This window comes from Mixophyes fleayi, chromosome 4 (genome assembly GCF_038048845.1).
Source record: "Mixophyes fleayi isolate aMixFle1 chromosome 4, aMixFle1.hap1, whole genome shotgun sequence".
Taxonomy (NCBI): Eukaryota; Metazoa; Chordata; class Amphibia; order Anura; family Limnodynastidae; genus Mixophyes; species Mixophyes fleayi.
Genome location: NC_134405.1, coordinates 73341237 through 73359800, shown reverse-complemented (window position 1 = coordinate 73359800; position 18564 = coordinate 73341237). Strand labels below are relative to the sequence as shown.

General features: G+C 41.6%; 1 protein-coding gene across 2 annotated transcripts in view; it reads left to right on the top strand.

Moving 5' to 3' along the window:
- Window positions 1-15746, top strand: part of LOC142151627 (disintegrin and metalloproteinase domain-containing protein 9-like) — an 89840-nt gene extending 74094 nt beyond the window's left edge. For both annotated transcript variants that reach the window (XM_075207465.1, XM_075207464.1), the window contains 4 exons: window positions 7178-7361; window positions 12104-12184; window positions 13299-13449; window positions 15542-15746. In XM_075207465.1, the coding sequence (XP_075063566.1) occupies window positions 7178-7361; window positions 12104-12184; window positions 13299-13449; window positions 15542-15642 (517 nt within the window). In that variant the 3' untranslated portion in view covers window positions 15643-15746. The remainder of the gene's footprint in view (window positions 1-7177; window positions 7362-12103; window positions 12185-13298; window positions 13450-15541) is intronic.
- Window positions 15747-18564: the final 2818 nt, after the last annotated feature.

The window sequence follows — 18564 nt, the reverse complement described above, 5'->3', positions numbered from 1 at the left end:
TCGGGGGAACCACTCTCTGTAGGCAGCGAGAGAAGCAGGACTGTCCCCAGGACAATATGTGACCAGATTTCCAGTCCAAGGTGGGAGAGTGGGCACGAAACCAAGGAAGTCCTAGGATGACTGGGTTGGTAGATCTTTGTATTACTAGAAAAGAAATCTTCTCCCGATGAAGGGCTCCTATCTGAAGTAGAAGAGGAATAGTGCGTACCAGGATGGACCCCTCAGGGATTCTTCCCCCATCAATGGCCATCAGAGAGATGGGTTGTTCCAAGGCTTGTGTGGGAATAGCGAATTGTTTAACTACTGTGGCAGAAATGAAATTTCCTGCGGCTCCGGAATCTAGAAGAGCCGACTGCGGGAAGGTCTTTTGTCCTAACTGAAGGGAAATGGGAATAGACAGGCAATCATTACTATTGGGAACTGACTGACACTGAGAAAAGAGGCCCAACGACACAGCTCCAGAACTCGTTAGGCCCTGTCGTTTCCCGAGCGTTTGGGACAAGAACTCAGAAGATGGCCACTCTCTCCACAATATAAACACAGCTTGTTCCGAAATCTCCTCTCCCTCTCTTCGGCTGATAAGCGGGTCCTCCCAAGTTGCATGGGCTCTTCAGGGGGAAGAACAGGGGTTTGGAAGTTGGGGGCCAAGCGAATCATGCTACGCCGCGACTGTTCCTTCTCAGAATTACGTTCCTTGAAACGCAAATCAACTTTGACACAGAGGGAGATAATGTCGTCCAAAGACGTAGGGAGTTCCTGGGATACCAACTCGTCTTTGATTCGGTCTGAAAGGCCCTGCCAGAATGTAGCTACTAGAGCCTCATCGTTCCAGCGAAGTTCAGAGGCCATGGTTCTGAAGAGGACCGCATACTGCCCCACAGACTGGTTTCCCTGGCGGAGACGTAGTAAGCCGGAAGCGGCATTGGACACCCTTCCTGGCTCATCAAATATTTTCTTGAAGGTGGACAAGAAGAGGTTGAAGTTATGTAGAATGGGGTCGTCCCTCTCCCACAAGGGGGAAGCCCATGCTAAAGCTTGACCGGACAATAACGAAATCACATAGGCCACTTTCGTTTTTCCGGAGGGGAAGTTCCCAGGTAGAAGCTCGAATTGTATGGAGCATTGATTTAAAAATCCTCTGCAATTTTTAGGGTCTCCATCGAACTTAGGTGGGTTAGGTAACCGTAGCTGCGAGGAAGAAGCTGCTGCTGCGGCCTGAGGTACAGGGGCCACTGCCGGCCCAGGTGATCCACCAGCCACTAGGGTGTTCTGGACAACATCCAAGCGAGTGGATAGACTATTTAGGAATTTTAAAAGTTGCTCTTGGTTAGCTTCTTGTTTATCCATCCTTCCTACTAAATGCTCCAACAGATCTTTAGCTGTGGTATCCATGGTCAGAGCAAACTGTAACAGATTCTGGATACTATATTACTAATCTTGATTAGCGCTGGCTTACCTGAGGTGCGGAGTCTAACGATCTCCCCGGTGTTCACCAAGAACCGCCGCAAGGCGGGGTGGGCTTCGCTGCCAGGAGTCGCAGGTCGCGGTCCCCAGGTTCGCCTCAAGATGTAGTACAGCGGAGTGAAGCGGTGGTAGCGGAGTCAACAAGCCGGTTCGGTACACAGGAATGGAGTCAGGCAGAATCAGAAGGCAACTCGGAGTCAACAAGCCAGGTTCGGTACACGGGTCACAAGAATAGGAGAATGGTCAGCAAGCCGGGTCGGTACACAGGGAATAGAGAGCCAGGGAAGTCAAACAGGCAGAGATCAGCACACAGGAGACACAGGAAACAGGAAGACACTGCAATCCACGAAGAGCAGGAGCCAGGAACAGGTAAGTGTTGCTCTGACACTCAGCGAGTGTCAGAGTGAGGTTTTTATACAGAAGGGGATTCAAAATCCCCGCCTCTAGGTTGTGGTCATGTGACCGCCTCCGGGTGCGGTCACATGGTCCTGAATGCGGAAGTGCGGCTGGACGGAGCGGCGGGGATAAGGTAAGTCCGTAACATAGTCAGAGTAGTAAAAGTTTATCTTATTACCAGGTAGCAATAAGGTATTGGGACTAGAAGTCTTAGTACACTGGTTTGTCTGCTGTACACCAGGCGGTATACAGCAGACAAACCAGGGAAGATGCAATGGTCATGGGCAGGCAGCGAGCATGGATAAATGGAGAAGTGAAGCAAGCTCGGAGGTTCTGAAACAAAGCCAAGGATATAAGGCGAGCTACAGACAAAGAATATCCAGAGACAGGCAAAAGGTTAGGCAATGGGGAATCAGCAGGTAATGCTCAGAAAAACAGTAAGATTTACAAAAGGCAGGGAACAACAACGCTTTAACCGGCACGGAGGCTAAGCCCTCTCTGCTATTTAAAAGAATGAGGACCAAGCAGGTTGAACCCTAGGAACGAGCCCCCACGCAATATAATGGGTATTGTGACAGAAGCACTGGGAAAGTGGCAGACGGCAGGTATATGTGTCCCAGGCTCACTACAGGAAGTAGTGTTTCAGCCCAGTAATGTTCAATGAGAATTCAGTCTAAATATAACTCAAAATAATATTACATTTATTATCCTTTGTGCTCTAAAACCCCAAGGAGATTGTGGTTGGGAAAAACATTCCAGAGATTGTCTTCAGTAGTACGTAAGTGTCACGATTTGAATAGTTTTTTATCGATCCCTTGCCTCTGTCTGTAGAGATCTTACTCAGGAGTGACAGAGGACAGTGGAGGCAACACACAGACTGAATAACAGTAGCAATAAGACACTGGAGATGATAATAAAATTGAAGAAATATATTGCTTGATGATACAATAAATATATAGGCTGATGGTATGATAGCAATGGAAGAATATGTACAACATAGGTGTTACGGTTCTGGTGCCTTAGTCAGTATTTTCGCAGGCTTACCTAGGGCGCGGAGTCTAATGGCCTTCACCAAGAACCACCGCAAGGTAGGATGGATTTTGCTGCCGAAGAACCGCAGGTCGCGGCCCCCAGGTTAGCCGTGAATTCCAGGGTCTGAAGCGGAAGCCGGCTTGATGCACGGTATCTGTTGTATGCCTTAGCAGGAGATGAGTCCAGAGAAGTAGAAACACAGCCGGGTCGGTACACAGGAGGTCATCAGATATACGGTGCCAGAGGGAAATCCATAGAGTAGCCAAGAACACAGCCGAGTCGGTACACGGGATGGTCAGTCCAATTCGTGGTGCCAGGGATATAGCCAAAGAATAGTCAGGTCACAGTCATGTTGGTACACAGGAATCTGAGGAAATATAGGAGTACACAGGGAGCAGGATCACAGGAGTCAGGTACACAGGGAAAGGTAGCCAGGAACAGGAAACACATTGCTCTGACACAGATAGCGTGTCAGAGCAGGAATAAGTAGTTTTTTAATTCCCCGCTCAGAGTCACATGACCCCTGCTGCGAGAATCCGGACGTGCAGCGGCGCCATCAGGGAGAGCGCTCACCGCTGAAGATGACAAGCTGCCAGACCCATCAGTGCAGCGGAGCGGGGAACAGGTAAGATTCTAACAATAGGTAAAGCAGACACGGCAATGGAATACAGGCAAAATGCAATTCACGATATATACTTCAATTGTTAGTAACTCTTAGCAACTGTATGGGATGAGCAAGTAATAGTCCAGACATAAAGATGGCAACTAGAGAATACGTGAATCCAGAGATGTAACACACAGCAGATGAAGGTGGATTACTGATGTCAATAGCAGTCCCGAAAGAATGATAATATATTCCACGTAGCAGGTGGTTACAGGTATCACGATAATTCTCAGCACAATATACTGGTATCAATCCCAATTGATTAAATAGAGCAGAGAGCACATCAAACAGTCCGTTACTTAGAAGCAATAGGAAAGCTAAGTATCCAAGCCGCGTGCCGCCCCGTAAGGCTAATATCTTCCAGCAATAATCAAATAAAACCACAGTGGTAGATTCAGCATACAGCGTAGAACTACAGGTACCAGATGCAATGATGTAATTAGCAGGAATCCAGCCAGCAGGTAACAGCAGCAGTAGATTCAGCATACAGCGTAGAACTACAGGTACCAAGTGCAATGATGAATTAGAAAAGTTCAGCCAGCAGGTAACAGCAGCAGTAGACTCAGGAGGCCCAAGCAGAGGAACAGGTAATGGTAACCAGGACCAAGACCAAGAACAGGCAATGAGCCAAGGATCATGGGTAGTTTAAATAATACTCCAGAGCCAATGAGAATCGGGGAGGAGGGCCAGATCAGGCAACCAAGAACACCTGTGTAAAAGTAGTGTCTCTGAATGGGAACAAGTCCAACTGCAGTTCATAGAGAAAAGTCACAATGCCGGCACCTATCTAAGGGACCGGCACGTGACAGTAAGGGTCCCTGGGGTATAAATGGAGAGAGAGGGTGGACTCCATTCATATGGCCTATTTTGGGTTATTCAGAGAACTAGAAAGTTGCTGGCTAATCAGGAGTTGCACCTGATGAGGTGCTGTTAAAAGGCTGCTAGGCATTTCATTCACTCTCTCATACCTGGGGAGGAGGTTGGATGCCTCCTGAGAGACAATGCAAATGGTGACCAGTGAGTTGTATATTTTTTTATGTTTGTGGGACACAAGGTCCTTCACAGTATAGAGGGTCTTCCTGTGTGTTTAGTTAATGTCGGACAGGCAAGGTGTTTATTTGGAAGTTTTCTTTGTTTTTTCTGCTTAATAAAACTGGCTTAGGCCAGTTGTAAATAAAAGAAAAATGTCCGGCGCTCAGAAACAAACAGAATTTAAAAATCACTGTGTCAGCATAAACATAAAGGAGAATTTTGTGCACAATATAGCTATATTGGGGTTAAGCTCACCTGCCGGACGTCAAGGCATCTCCTGTAGGTGAGTCCCTAAGCTAGTGATACAAATTTACATTCAGGTTGTTCCATTTAAAACCTTCCCCTGAACCTCCATCTTATAAAGCCTGCAGCACCTTTGTAGGGAGTGGTCAACTCCCAAAAAACTAGAAAATAGTGAAAGAAAAAAAGGGGCCAGTTGTACCAAAACCTTGGACTTGTGTAACGTCTCTGCTGCTGTACAATACCATTTACCCCAGGAGATGGCACTTGTTCCCTTAACCCAGTTACAGTATGTGTGATCATGTGATCGCAGCATCCCGGCTGCCTAGCATCCAAGTGGGACGGAAACCTTAACTCAAGAAATGCTCGCTACAGGAAGTAGTGTTTCAGACCAGTAATGTTCAATGGGAATTCAGTCGAAATATAGCTCAAAATAATATTACATTTATTAGCAAAGAATAAAACATATACAAAATGTATTAGAAGTTGTATTTTTAAAATCTTTAAATGCATATGGAGTGGCTTGGTGTATAAGTGAATACATTTAAGAGGGTACTTGGCAATCTTTACCATTCCATGATGTTTCATGTCATTTAGGGTTGAGAAATGCTAGCCCACATTAAATTTAATCAATTTCATCTGAGAACAAACTAAAGAAAAACGTGGCAACATTGTATTGTAATACTATAAAAGACTTATCTTAAAGAATCAGCCTATTTAACTTCAAATTAGTTTTCCAGGTCCGCAAAGAATAAGATATGCACAAAATTATGAGATAAAAACATTTATAAGTAAAATGAGATATATGGTAAACATTTGGCAACACAAACATGTAAAACATGTATAGACCCAAGTGAACACAAAGGTTTTATTAAAAACTGGCTGAGAAACCTTGTTCTATAGACACGACTGTACATACAGACCAATAACAATTGTTGTGCTTTGGAAATAAATTATAATAAAGACATTGTTCCACTATGATTTTCGGTAGCATATCTTCTTCAATACATAACATACAGGAGCTCATGTATAGTTGGACGCAATTAATTTTGTTTGGTGCATAATACATATTTCCGCACTGCGTATGTGACACGTGCAAGTCACTATACAGAATGAGGCGGACTTACACTTACTACCCTGTATGCTTTGAGAGCGAAACATGGGAGGGATGGGACGGACAAGCGTAGGCCAGGTACAGCGAGTTCACATACTTGTTACCTATGTAAAGGTCGAGACAGCCACACATACGACAGTCAGGAGGTGAATCTGTCGAGGGTGTTTGACTCCTGGTGGAAGATACGGACCTTGCAAGTGTTTTTTTATTGTAAAAAAAAAAGATAATTATTATGAAAGGTGTACTCCCCTCCCAAAAGTGCTACCAGCACTAGCAATCACAGCAAAGGCTGATAGTGGCAATTGCAGGTGGGCTAACAACCCCCCTTCCGAAAAAGTAACTTCCAGCACTTGGCTATGAAAGGCTGAACTAGTGTCACTATATCTGGGAAACCTGCTTTGCGAGATCCCCCTGTCATAATGTCAGCCAGCCCTAGCCCATTCTGGCTGAGAATTCAGCACAGAGCTGAATTTTCTAGGGAATCAGGCTTGCAAAAAAAATGCAACCCCCTTAGGGGAAACAGCCTAGTACTGAAAGCACTATGGCTCTTTTTACTCCCCTGATACAGTGGGTGTGGGGTTATAAAGCGTTACTTGAGATAAATGTAGTTTTTTGCTGGTGCAATTCTGGTCTCAACAAGCACTGGCAGCCCTAAACTGCTTGGGTACATTGGCACGTTTAGAACTCAAACGCACAGGTAGTTTAATGAGTAATTAGTACAGAGAATACCAGTAATATGGCAGTTGTGCGTGTCCAGGAACTGCTAGTGATATACACTTGTAGTTGTATACATTTTGAAGGCTTCCCTTGCACAATCCGTTCTCCAGTACGTCATTACCCATCTCTCTCCAAAACGTCATTACCTGTCTTTCTCCAGTACATAATTACCCGTTTAGCACTCGATATATAGTGTCACTGGCCTCCGATTCAAATACATTTCATTATTCACTTCAAAGAAGAGAAAGACGTAAGTTGCCCCTTGAACACGTCACCTTTATTGTAAGTAAGAAAGCAGAAAACAACTGACACACAGTCTCTACAGGTAATCCACAGTGTAACCTGCCTCATTTACCATGGCCCAAGACACACTAAATGGGCTTTTTCTGACAAGCATCGAACACATATTGCTGTTCTAGTAAATAATGTAAACAATAATCTATATTGCTATCAATATTGTATAAGTTAAATTGTCTAATATAAATTTATTAATCATTTTAATGTACTCTTCTGGCTAGGGATGTAATGTGTGGACGGGTTCAGTGTTTGAACTGGAAGAGAAACCTCCCAAATTACAAGCAAATATCCATAATTACTACCCCTGTGGGGAAATCACTATGCTGGGGTCTCGATTTCCGCTATCGTGCATGGACCTATGATCACGGTGCCGTGCCAGATGGGGCATTATGCTATAACGGAAAGGTACAGTATTTGCATAGTATAATACAGGAAGCAAAAGTGAAATTGTTAATTTAGGTAAGAAATGATTAATGAGGGGGTGGTCAGAGAGTAATAGCAGTAAGAGCTTGTAGGCAGGAAGTTATATGCCACAGTTATTATGTTTTTAACAGTCTGCACATTTTGGCCCACAATTAAACTTTTATGTCAGAGTGTTAGCATGGGGGCATTTCCAAAGCGGAAAATGGGTTGTCCACCTATGTAAGTGACAGGCGGACAATAGGTACCGCCTATTTTGCTGTTAATAAATTACCTTTTACAACCTCAAAAAATATATTTTTTCTTAATTGTGCCTAGTACAGGAGAATACACATTCTAGACAGTCTTATTCTATCTTTCTATACCGATTAGAGCAAATAAACTCATTCAAGACCAGGGGATAAATGTACCAAACTGCATGTCTCCGACAGGTTTGAAAATTGGAGATGTTGCCTATAGCAACTAACCAGATTCTAGTTATCATTTATTTAGTACATTCTACAAAATGATAGCTAGAATCTGATTGGTTGCTATGGGCAACATCTCCACTTTTCAAACCCTTTGGAAACTCTCGGCTTGATACATTTACCCCCGGCTCTGGTTTACATCTCTAGGAACAGAATTACTTTTTCATTTCATAATCTATCCAAACAAAGGTTATATTTTTTTGGACACTTAGGGGTTTCTTTAAGTAACATACAGAAATAGACAATCTTTCATTTTACAATTCATTAGCATGTGGTAGGGAATAAAGATTGCAAGCTTCAATGTGACAGTGATTGGTGTGAATTATTACTTATCCTCTGTACAGCGCGCGTAAGATGATTGGTGCTATATAAATAAACTATAATAAATTAGCTATGAAAAAGCAAATCACAAATATACTTATCCACAATGTTTCCCATGCTTACTTTGATATATTAAGAGCGATCCCAGGAAAATAATAATGAAATGCATTGGTCTAGTTTTTTTTCCTTATTGTATTTTTCATACAATTTTTTACTAATAGATCCAAACCAAAATGGATGCATTAGTGTGGCTGGATCACTTATAAATAACTTATTGTATAAATTGTGATAAAACACGGCATTCATTGGAGCCTCAAACAGCTTGGCTGAACCATTTCACTGTTTATTGGCAGCTGTCAGGATGGCTTAAACAGTTTCAGTGTTGGTTACAGCAGACATTTCCAGTAAAGCAGTAGTTCCCTCACTACTAGCCAGCCACTAACTGGCATCAGTGGCCCTGCCCACAAACTCAAACAGTGCATTTATCCTCCACCCTAGCACTACAAATCACAACACAACAAACCAATTACTACATCCATGTCGTACACCTGTGTGTGTGTGCTAGAAGAAGTACCCAGAAGGAATTTAACCCTGTCTGCAGCCTGCTCCTGCAGCCTAGCTGGGTTTTTACCTGTTTCCCTATAGATGAGGTGTGGCAAATAAGCCTCTTTGCCACAAAATATATTTCAATTATTAGTCCAATGCGCTAATTTGTATCATTGCAAATGTACTTATTTTTGATACTGTGTATTAGATATGTACTGATATTTTTATTATTTTGTGTGGCACTTTGGTATAGGAAATGTATTTATTTCTGAGGTATATGCCACGGGAGGAAATGTGTATTCTGTGACTGGCAGGTAATCTCATCTTAATTAGACCTTTTCATCTCAGTGTCCAACACATTCCTTAGTCTGAAGGCACAAGGGAGTAATTAAACTTGTCAGGTTTCATATGTCTCTGAGACAGGATGTAGAAAATTAAATCAAGTTTTGGGAACTCACAGATTGACTTTTGAAAGTTAAATTGTGTTAGATGCAAGATTAGATTACATCCTGAGATGTAATGGAATATTTCAGACGTGTTGGAGCCATCTAGGATCAGGGGGCGGCGTTACACCCTGGTGAGGTGTGTCAGAATGTGTATAAAAATGGCCCTGTTTGACCATGTAATGTATCATTCCATCTGTAACTCTTGAATGACCGCTAGCACCACAGACTGGCGTTTAAGTGTCCTTATTAGGACACTTGAGCTTATAAACATCATTTGCTTCAAGATCCTGCTTGACAATTTATTTTCTGCTGTATATCCGGTTCTGAGGTTTGGACCCAGCAGTCCAGTACCAACGCTTTTCCAGTTACCAGCAGCTCTGACCAGTGTGATAGGTCAGGACCATCCACAGCAACCCTGATCTGAAGGCGAGAGGTCAGGGGTACTAGCCCAGGTGTACCAGCAACGGGATACACTAGCAGCGAGTTACCCAGAAAGATGCGATACTGGATCCCGCTAAGGAGTCCAGTGGTGGCAGCATCTTAAGCCCCTCCTACTGCGGTTAAAGTGTGCATTTTGAAGAAAGAAAGGGGACGGTGGCAAGGCAAGTCCAACCGATCCCCAGCAACACAACAGACAGGGTGGCATAGGCGGTCCATTCTGTCACAATTAGTAACTACTGTGTGATGTTACTTGGATTTCATGTGACAAAATGAGAGCATTCTGTTGCTTTTTTATTGTACAAACAGCATTCAGGAAGTGAAAAGAATGATTTTTAGCCGTGTGACACCTACTGCCTGTCATTGAAAGCCACTGTCGTGAGATGGAGGTTCCACATGAACATAACACCTCAATCTCTGTGAGGGCAGTTGGGACCAAAGATATAATGTTTCTAAATGTTATTCTCAGTGAATGGGTTGAGAAAGTCATGTGTATCAATACGACTTTTTGGTTCTTTATGATGTAATGCCCTACCCATAATGATGTAAGGCTTGTCCACTGCTACTTCGCCAAGCCCACGAGTCATTGTATTGGGAGAGGAATTTACACATGAGTAATACTGGTGTAGTAATAGTAATATTCTTTGAGAAGATCAGAGGGTTAAAGGGCAGAGACAAAAGCAAAAACACCATTTATTTCTTAATAATTACAATAAACAAATATATAGGGAACATTTGGCAAAAGGGTTACTATGCCTAACTGAGCCAAGGAATAGTCAGTCAAAAATACATGAGAAATACCGAACCAGATGAAAGGGAGAAAAAAAGATTACTAAATCAGGTTAACATCTTTGCACACACATGATCAAGTAAATTAAGAGCTTAATAGATTAAAGGAAATATTTCTTATTTTTTTAAGAACAGACAAGAACATAATTTTGCATTGCAATATTGTATATTTGGTAGTGCACTGAATGTCTCCATATTAAGCATCTGCGCTGTACGTAGATCACACCTAGGGCAGTAACAAGCTTGGCAGCCAATAAAAAACACTTGTACTTGATGATACAATTCTTGGTAATTACGTTATTTGTATAAGTGTTATTATAATGTTACACTGGGTGAACTCATCAGCTCCTACGGCCTTAACTACCACCTCTACGCCGACGACACTCAACTATATCTCTCCTCTCCTGATCTCTCTCCCTCCTCTCTAGAGTGTCCGCCTGCCTCTCTGCCATCTCCTCCTGGATGTCCTCCCGATTCCTCAAACTTAACCTCGCCAAAACTGAACTCATAGTCTTTCCTCCGCCTCACACCTCGCCCCCTTCCGATCTCTCTATCACTGTCGACAACACCTCTATCTCCCCTGTCCCCCAACTTCGCTGCCTCGGTGTCATCCTCGACTCCTCTCTCTCCTTTGGCCCCCACATTCTCTCTCTTGCTAAATCCTGCTGCTTCCAGCTGCGTAACATCGCTCGCATCCGGCCCTCCCTCTCCCAAGATGCCACCAAATGTCTTATTCACTCTCTGATTATCTCACGCTTGGACTACTGTAACCTCCTCCTCACTGGCCTCCCCCAATCTCATCTCGCTCCCCTTCGTTCTGTACTTAACGCAGCCGCTAGGCTCATCTTCCTTTCTCGCCGCTCCTCGTCTGTCTCCCCCCTCTGCCAATCCCTTCACTGGCTCCCCTTCCCCTACAGAATCCTCTTCAAGCTCCTCACTCTTACATACAAGGCCCTCGCCAACTCCACTGCACCCTACACCTCCACCCTCCTCTCTATTCATGCTCCATCCCGTCCCCTCCGATCTGCCAATGACCGTCGCCTCTCTTCCCCCCTTATCACCTCCTCCCATGCGCGTATCCAAGACTTCGCCCGCGCTGCACCCCTCCACTGGAACAAGCTCCATTCCCTCCATCAGAACTTACCCTAATCTGTCCAGTTTCAAATGGGCTGTAAAAACCCACCTTTTTCTTAAAGCCTTTCAGTCTCCCACTTAACTTCCTACCTTTTCTTCTGCCTCTTCCCCCTCACTCCCCTTCCCTCATAGTTATCCTCCGTTCCTCCTTCTCTCCCTCCCTCCCCCGTGTCTCTCTGTCTGTCTACCCCGCCCCTTAGATTGTATGCTCCTTTGAGCAGGGTTATCTCTCCTCCTGTCTCCACCACTTTTAACTCTGCTCTCGAGCTATCAGCCCTCCTCCTCGAGGACCCTCTTCCCCCCCCCATCCCCTCTCGCTCCCTCCTCTCTCTCTGGGAGTTTCCCTGTCACCCGTGCCCTCCCTTCTGGGCTGCATCGTATGCGGACTCTCCCCTCCCCCTACCCTAGCGTTGAGCTCATTGAGTTACTGTGATTATTGTTTACTGTACTGTGCTTTCTCACCTTGTATTGTAATTTTGTTTGTCCCTGTACGGCGCCACGGACACCTAGTGGCGCCCTATAAATAAAAATTAATAATAATAATAATAATACACTAATTTACATTATTATTTTTCCTTTTATTAAGATTTGTTTGCACAGAAAATGTGTAGATTTTTCAATGCTAGGATTCGACTGTGACGCGAAAACGAAATGTAGTGGAAATGGGGTGAGTAATGGCATATATCGGGTAACATAACTATTTTAAGGAAAAAGAAAACCAATTGCATTTGTGTTAATGAAAGAGACACAACGGAAGTCATACGCAGAATGAAGCATAATGCGAATATTCACTTACTGTTTATCATTACCATGCCATAGCACGACCATTTATGTGCCCATCTACGTGTATATATATATGCCAGGTGATCGCTGACGCCATGACATGGTTTTGTATTTCTCAACACAGGTTGCTTGTGCGTAACCCCCATAGTCTAGAGTAGACTAGGGCAAAGTCATGTTTCGGCATTGATATATCTTTGTTTGGTATCTGCTTGGGCAAGCATGATGATCTTTATGAGCATCAGCAATTACTGCACCTAAATGGCCACGAATGGACTGGCCACGTACCCCTAACACATTGTTCATGTTGGTGTACTCAAGTGGTGCACAATGTATTTAAAGTCTAGGCCTCGCAAAAACATACTGCCTAACCTATATGTTTACCTAGTCTGGGTGTACAACCTGACTATTGTATTACTGACCACGACAATGTATTTGGAACTTGATTCATGAGCCTGTTTGCTTTGTAGGATTGGGGGATGCTAAAGGTGAAAACCACAATCAATAGCTAAGCCTTGGGTGTCCACGAAACAGGTTGTTGCAGACCAGACATTACAAACATTACCCACCTGTGTCCTATGCCCTATCCTCTCAATAAATCATCATATCCTCCATGGATGTTTTAGTGCTCGTTCTACACTCAGATTAATATTATACAATTTGTGCATGTAAAACTAATTGATTTATTAGTGTCTGATTTTTTTTTATGTGTTAAATTACTTAACGCTTGTTCTGATCGCACATCTGCACGTGGTTCATCATGTATGCGCATTGCATGTTGAACGCTAACTTATTTCCTGTTACTTTCTCTGTGAGCCTCCCTTTTGTTTTGGACTCCAGACCCCCAAAAGCGGTCACACACCATTATGACAAAAGGGGGCAATATAATTAAATAATAAATGATCTAGAAACAGAAAATGAGATTAAAGTTGCATTAGTAAAATTTAGTGATTAGGTGGTAGCTCAGCTTTAATAGTTGATAAAATATAATGTTGTTCAAGGTATGCAACAGTAGGAAGAACTGCCATTGTGATATGGGATTGGCCCCGCCACACTGCAACACAACTGGCTATGGAGGGAGTGTGGACAGTGGACCGCTGACCAAGAACTCCTTTATCAGATACATCTCACTAAGAGAAGCTCAACCTCACGGTAAATACTCTCTGAACATTAATATGTGCTAGAGTGTTTGTACCCATGTTATAACTGTCTTCATTTTTCTTCAATCATCCAGTAAAATGTGTAGTACTAATATCAGTAACCTTCAATATTTCATTCTACTAAAAATGCATCTATCCCTTTCTTATTAGCCAAAACTTCCTCATCTGGTGGCCATAAACTCACTCCATAAACTCCGTAAACTCACTGGTCTCACTATGAAAAAAAAAACCCTAAAGATTTAATTCTTGTTTTCATTAAGTACAAGCCTTGACCATATTGTCTTTGTAAATAACTATTTGTTGAAAGGTTACCTAACAATTCACAATATACTGGTGTAAGTTGATCATATTCCCTGTAACCATTTACATACTTCTATAACTATTTGGGAAGTTTTGCAATTAAAACTTGTTCATTTCTTGCTGGACATAAACAATCACTAGTTAAAGCCAACCTAGATACAGCTCAAGGCCAAGAATGACACATTGTAAAAGTAAATTGAAATGCACACAATACTTAAAATTACAATCCAGCATTTGAATAACAAGTTTTGTACCCTTTTAACATGAAGTTGAAGCCAGCAGTAATTTTTCCAGGTGGGTCTCCTATAACTCCGTGTTCCCTTTGAAAACTTTATATGTGGGGCACAGTTACATGACTAGCACTGGAAAAAATAAAAAAAATTCTGCCTGTTCCCAAGAGAGTGTAACCTAATCTCTTGTGAGCCAGTCAGTTACCATGTTCCGTTGAGGTCATCTGATGGCAGAGGAAGTAGGTTTCATGTAATGAACATTCCAAAGCCTCTCTGCTTACTCCATCACATGTCACCTGACTGTTGTTGCCATAGTAATTGTAACTCTAAGGGGTAAATTTATGAAGCTGCGAGTTTGAAAAAGTAGAGATGTTGCCTATAGCAACCAATCAGATTCTAGTTATCATTTATTTAGTGCATTCTACAAAATTACAGCTAGAATCTGATTGGTTGTTATAGGCAACATCTCCACTATTTCAAACCCACAGTTAGATAAATTTACCCCTTAATCCTTAAAAGCAAATTGATTGAAATGACTAAGGAAAAATTAACAACTCTGTGTGTTGTTACAGGGAATATGGGTGATTAATGTTAAAGACACCACATGTGTTGATGGGATTACAGTTTAAACCTCTCTTCAAAAATCTCATCCACACAATTTAACACAACTCCTGCACATTGCAGAAAACTACTTAAACATACAAAGATCATACTTGCCAACTCTCCCGGGCGAGTGTGGCAATCTCCCAAATTCTGCCCACTTCACTAGTGAAGTGGTCAGAATTAGATCTCAAACGCCGCGATTCCCGGTGAATCGCAGCGTTTGGCCCCGCCCCCCACTGTCAAATGATGCGATTGTGTCATGACATCACAGGGGGGCGGGACCGAAACTACGCGATTTTGGCCGCCCCGCCCCCCTCACGCCCACCTCCACTGGCTGGCTCCCGGAAGAGAGCTGAAGAAAGTCGGTAAGTATGACAAGGATATCTTTCATTTCTTCTGATACCTTCAGTATACACTGAAAAAGCTACATTCCCTCACATGCACAGAATATGCAGGCCTACAAACTATCTCCCCTAAGTTTTGTAACCTGCCGTAAGTCTGTTCTTCTTCTCCTTTTTTATTTCCCCCTTCCTCTTCAGACAGAGGAACAAACAGTGAATCTCAGTGCACTGTAATCAAAGCACAAAAGGCCTTTGTGTTGCCTAGATGATCCACCCAGCACACATAATGGTGCACGGCTATGCTCCACTCTTGGGAGATGCCTCAACAAACTAGAAATCGGCCTGGGTGTGTGGGAGGTGGTAAAATCTGAGGTGCACTGTGAAAAAGTTTAAATATCACACCTAAAGTCCCAACTCATACTGCTTTACAGCCACCCCTTTCAGCAAAAAGAAAAATATTCCAATGTTCACCCTAAAATATTGCTTAATTAATCATTTTTAGCAAACCAAGACAGAGTAGTCTTCATGTAGGACCCATTACAAATTAGTAGGGCCACTTGCTAAAGACACAGCCGTTTACCAGTTACCAACTATTTTTTCTCTTTTGCAGTTTCCAGTGTGGTGAGGTGCTGTGATGGATTGGTGTATACAATGGTTCTATTCATATCCTGGCTACAGTATGTGTTGTATCAACACTTTATTAGCATCTGACATTTGTATCTATAAAACTCTGCATTCATGTGCAGAAAAGTTTGTTCTGCCATATTTTTTTTTAATTTCGGTTTATGCTAAGTATTATTCTAAGAAAATGAATAAATTACAGTGAAACGTGATAATACTAGTGTCCCTCAATTGGTCTCACAATGTAATAATTACGGGCCTGATTCATTAAGGATCTTAACTTGAGAAACTTCTTATTTCAGTCTCCTGGACAAAACCATGTTACAATGCAAGGGGTGCAAATTATTCTGTTTTGTACATAAGTTAAATACTGACAGAGCTGGATTAAGGCTCTGGGGGGCCCGGGGCACTTTAGGCAGGGGGGCCCCTATGATGTAACATGGTTATCATTTTAGACAAATACACAGGCAATGCAGTGTGCACTACTGTTAGGTGCACGCAGCTCTGCCTTTACGAGCAGTACAGTGTGGAGGGGGACATACCTCCCAACTGTCCTTGTTGTCGGACCCAATCCTGACTACGCAAGACAGTCACCCAAATTCAGGACTGCCCGACCAGATTCAGGACAGTTGGCAGACTGTCCTGCTCTCTCCTACCTGTTCTTGTCACTCTCACCACCTGTGGCTGCTAGTTTCTCTAGTTGCTGCTTGTCTGGATCCTGGAAAGTTGGGGGCCCTATTTGGAAAAAAACATGGGTACATGAAATTTAGAAAATTCCAACCAGCCCCAGCATTAAATCAATAGTATTCCCATTTAATATATTTAATATATTTAATATATTTCCCTCCCTCGAAACAGCCCCAGCAATAAATTTAAATGGCATTTACGTTTAAAAAATATAACCATTTTCCACAACCATCCTGGCATTAAATAATTCATATTTCACATTTAATAAAATCTAATTTTCCCCAAACAGCCCCACATTCATTTATGAGCTTCCAAACCACCCCAGCATTAAATTTAAAGGTCCAATTACCCCATCTTAAATTGATAGCCCCCACTATTAAATTAAATTGCCCTACCATCACCCCACAAATAAAATAGCACCCATTAAATAAATAGCATCCACCTGCAATCCAAGATTAAATTAAGAACCCCCCTTCCCTCACACATTATATTAACATACTACCCCCCTCGCACACACATTATATTAACATTCTACCCCCTCGCACACACACATTATATTAACATACTACCCCCCTCACACACACATTATATTAACATACTACCCCCTCACACACACATTATATTAACATACTACCCCTCTCACACACACATTATATTAACATACTACCCCCCTCACACACACATTATATTAACATACTACCCCCCTCACACACGCATTATATTAACATACTACCCCCTCACACACATAATATTAACATACTACCCCCCTCACACACATAATATTAACATACTACCCCCCTCACACACATAATATTAACATACTACCCCCCTCACACACATTATATTAACATACTACCCCCTCACAAACACATTATATTAACATACTACCCCCAATAACTTTGTTCTATCTGCTCGCTGTATGACCTTGTTTCTCTTCACAAATGGGACGGCACCTGTCACGTGGTGTTCATCCCATGTGACACCAACAGCAGGCCACACATAGGGGAAGGGGAGGATGGATCATAAGAATCCAATGCCAATGATAGAAGGTGGCTGGTCTCAGAGGAGGGGCCAGCCACCAAGTAATAGAGACTTGGGCCAGTGCAGGGACTGGACCAAAATAGTCTTTTCTCTGCCCGGCCCAACGGGCATATGCCCCCCAGCTCCCCGTCCCAGAAAATAGCATTGATACTGCACATTAAAAAAAAAAGAAACACTGATAAAATTACATCAGTTTTAAGTAATATATATATATATATATATATATATATATATATCAAAATTATTGCCATATTATCACTGTTTCTTTCTTTTTAATGTGCGGCATCATTGCTATATATGTGTGTGTCTATATATATATATATATATATATATATATATATATATATACATATTATATTATATATATATACACACACACACACACACACAACAGCTATGTTATGGGATCCTCTATTTTATTAGTAATTATTAAAGTAATTATTGAAGCCTGCCTCTTCTATATATATATATATATATATATATAAAATGATTAATAAAATTGAGGATCCTAAAACTTATAAGTTATAGGAACCTCTATTTTATTAATAATTATTAAAGTGATTACTCAAGCAAATATATATATATATATATATATATATACACACACACATATATACATATACACACACACATATATATATATATATATATATATATATACATATACACACACACACATATATATATATATATATATATATATATATATATATATATATATATATATATATACATATACATACATATACACACACATATATACATACAGACACACACATATATACATATACACACACATATATACATACATATACACACACATATATACACACATATATACATACATATACACACACATATATACATACATATACACACACATAGATACATACATATACACACACATATATACATACATATACACACACATATATACATACATATACACACACATATATACATATGCACACACACATATATACATATACACACACATATATACATACATATACACACACATATATACATATACACACACATATATACATATACACACACATATATACATACATACATTGATTTACCAGTCTTTGTCACTTCTCATGGAGTATGAGTCCATTAAGTCGTAACATGGGGCATTTGTATTGAACTACTGTCATACCGAAACTTTATAAACTTTTGTAACATAACTAAAATGACAGTTTTGAGTTTAATAAGCAACAATATTAAGTAAAATTGGCTGTAAAGAAGTAATAATAAATACTTCTTTAAAATTGAATGTGC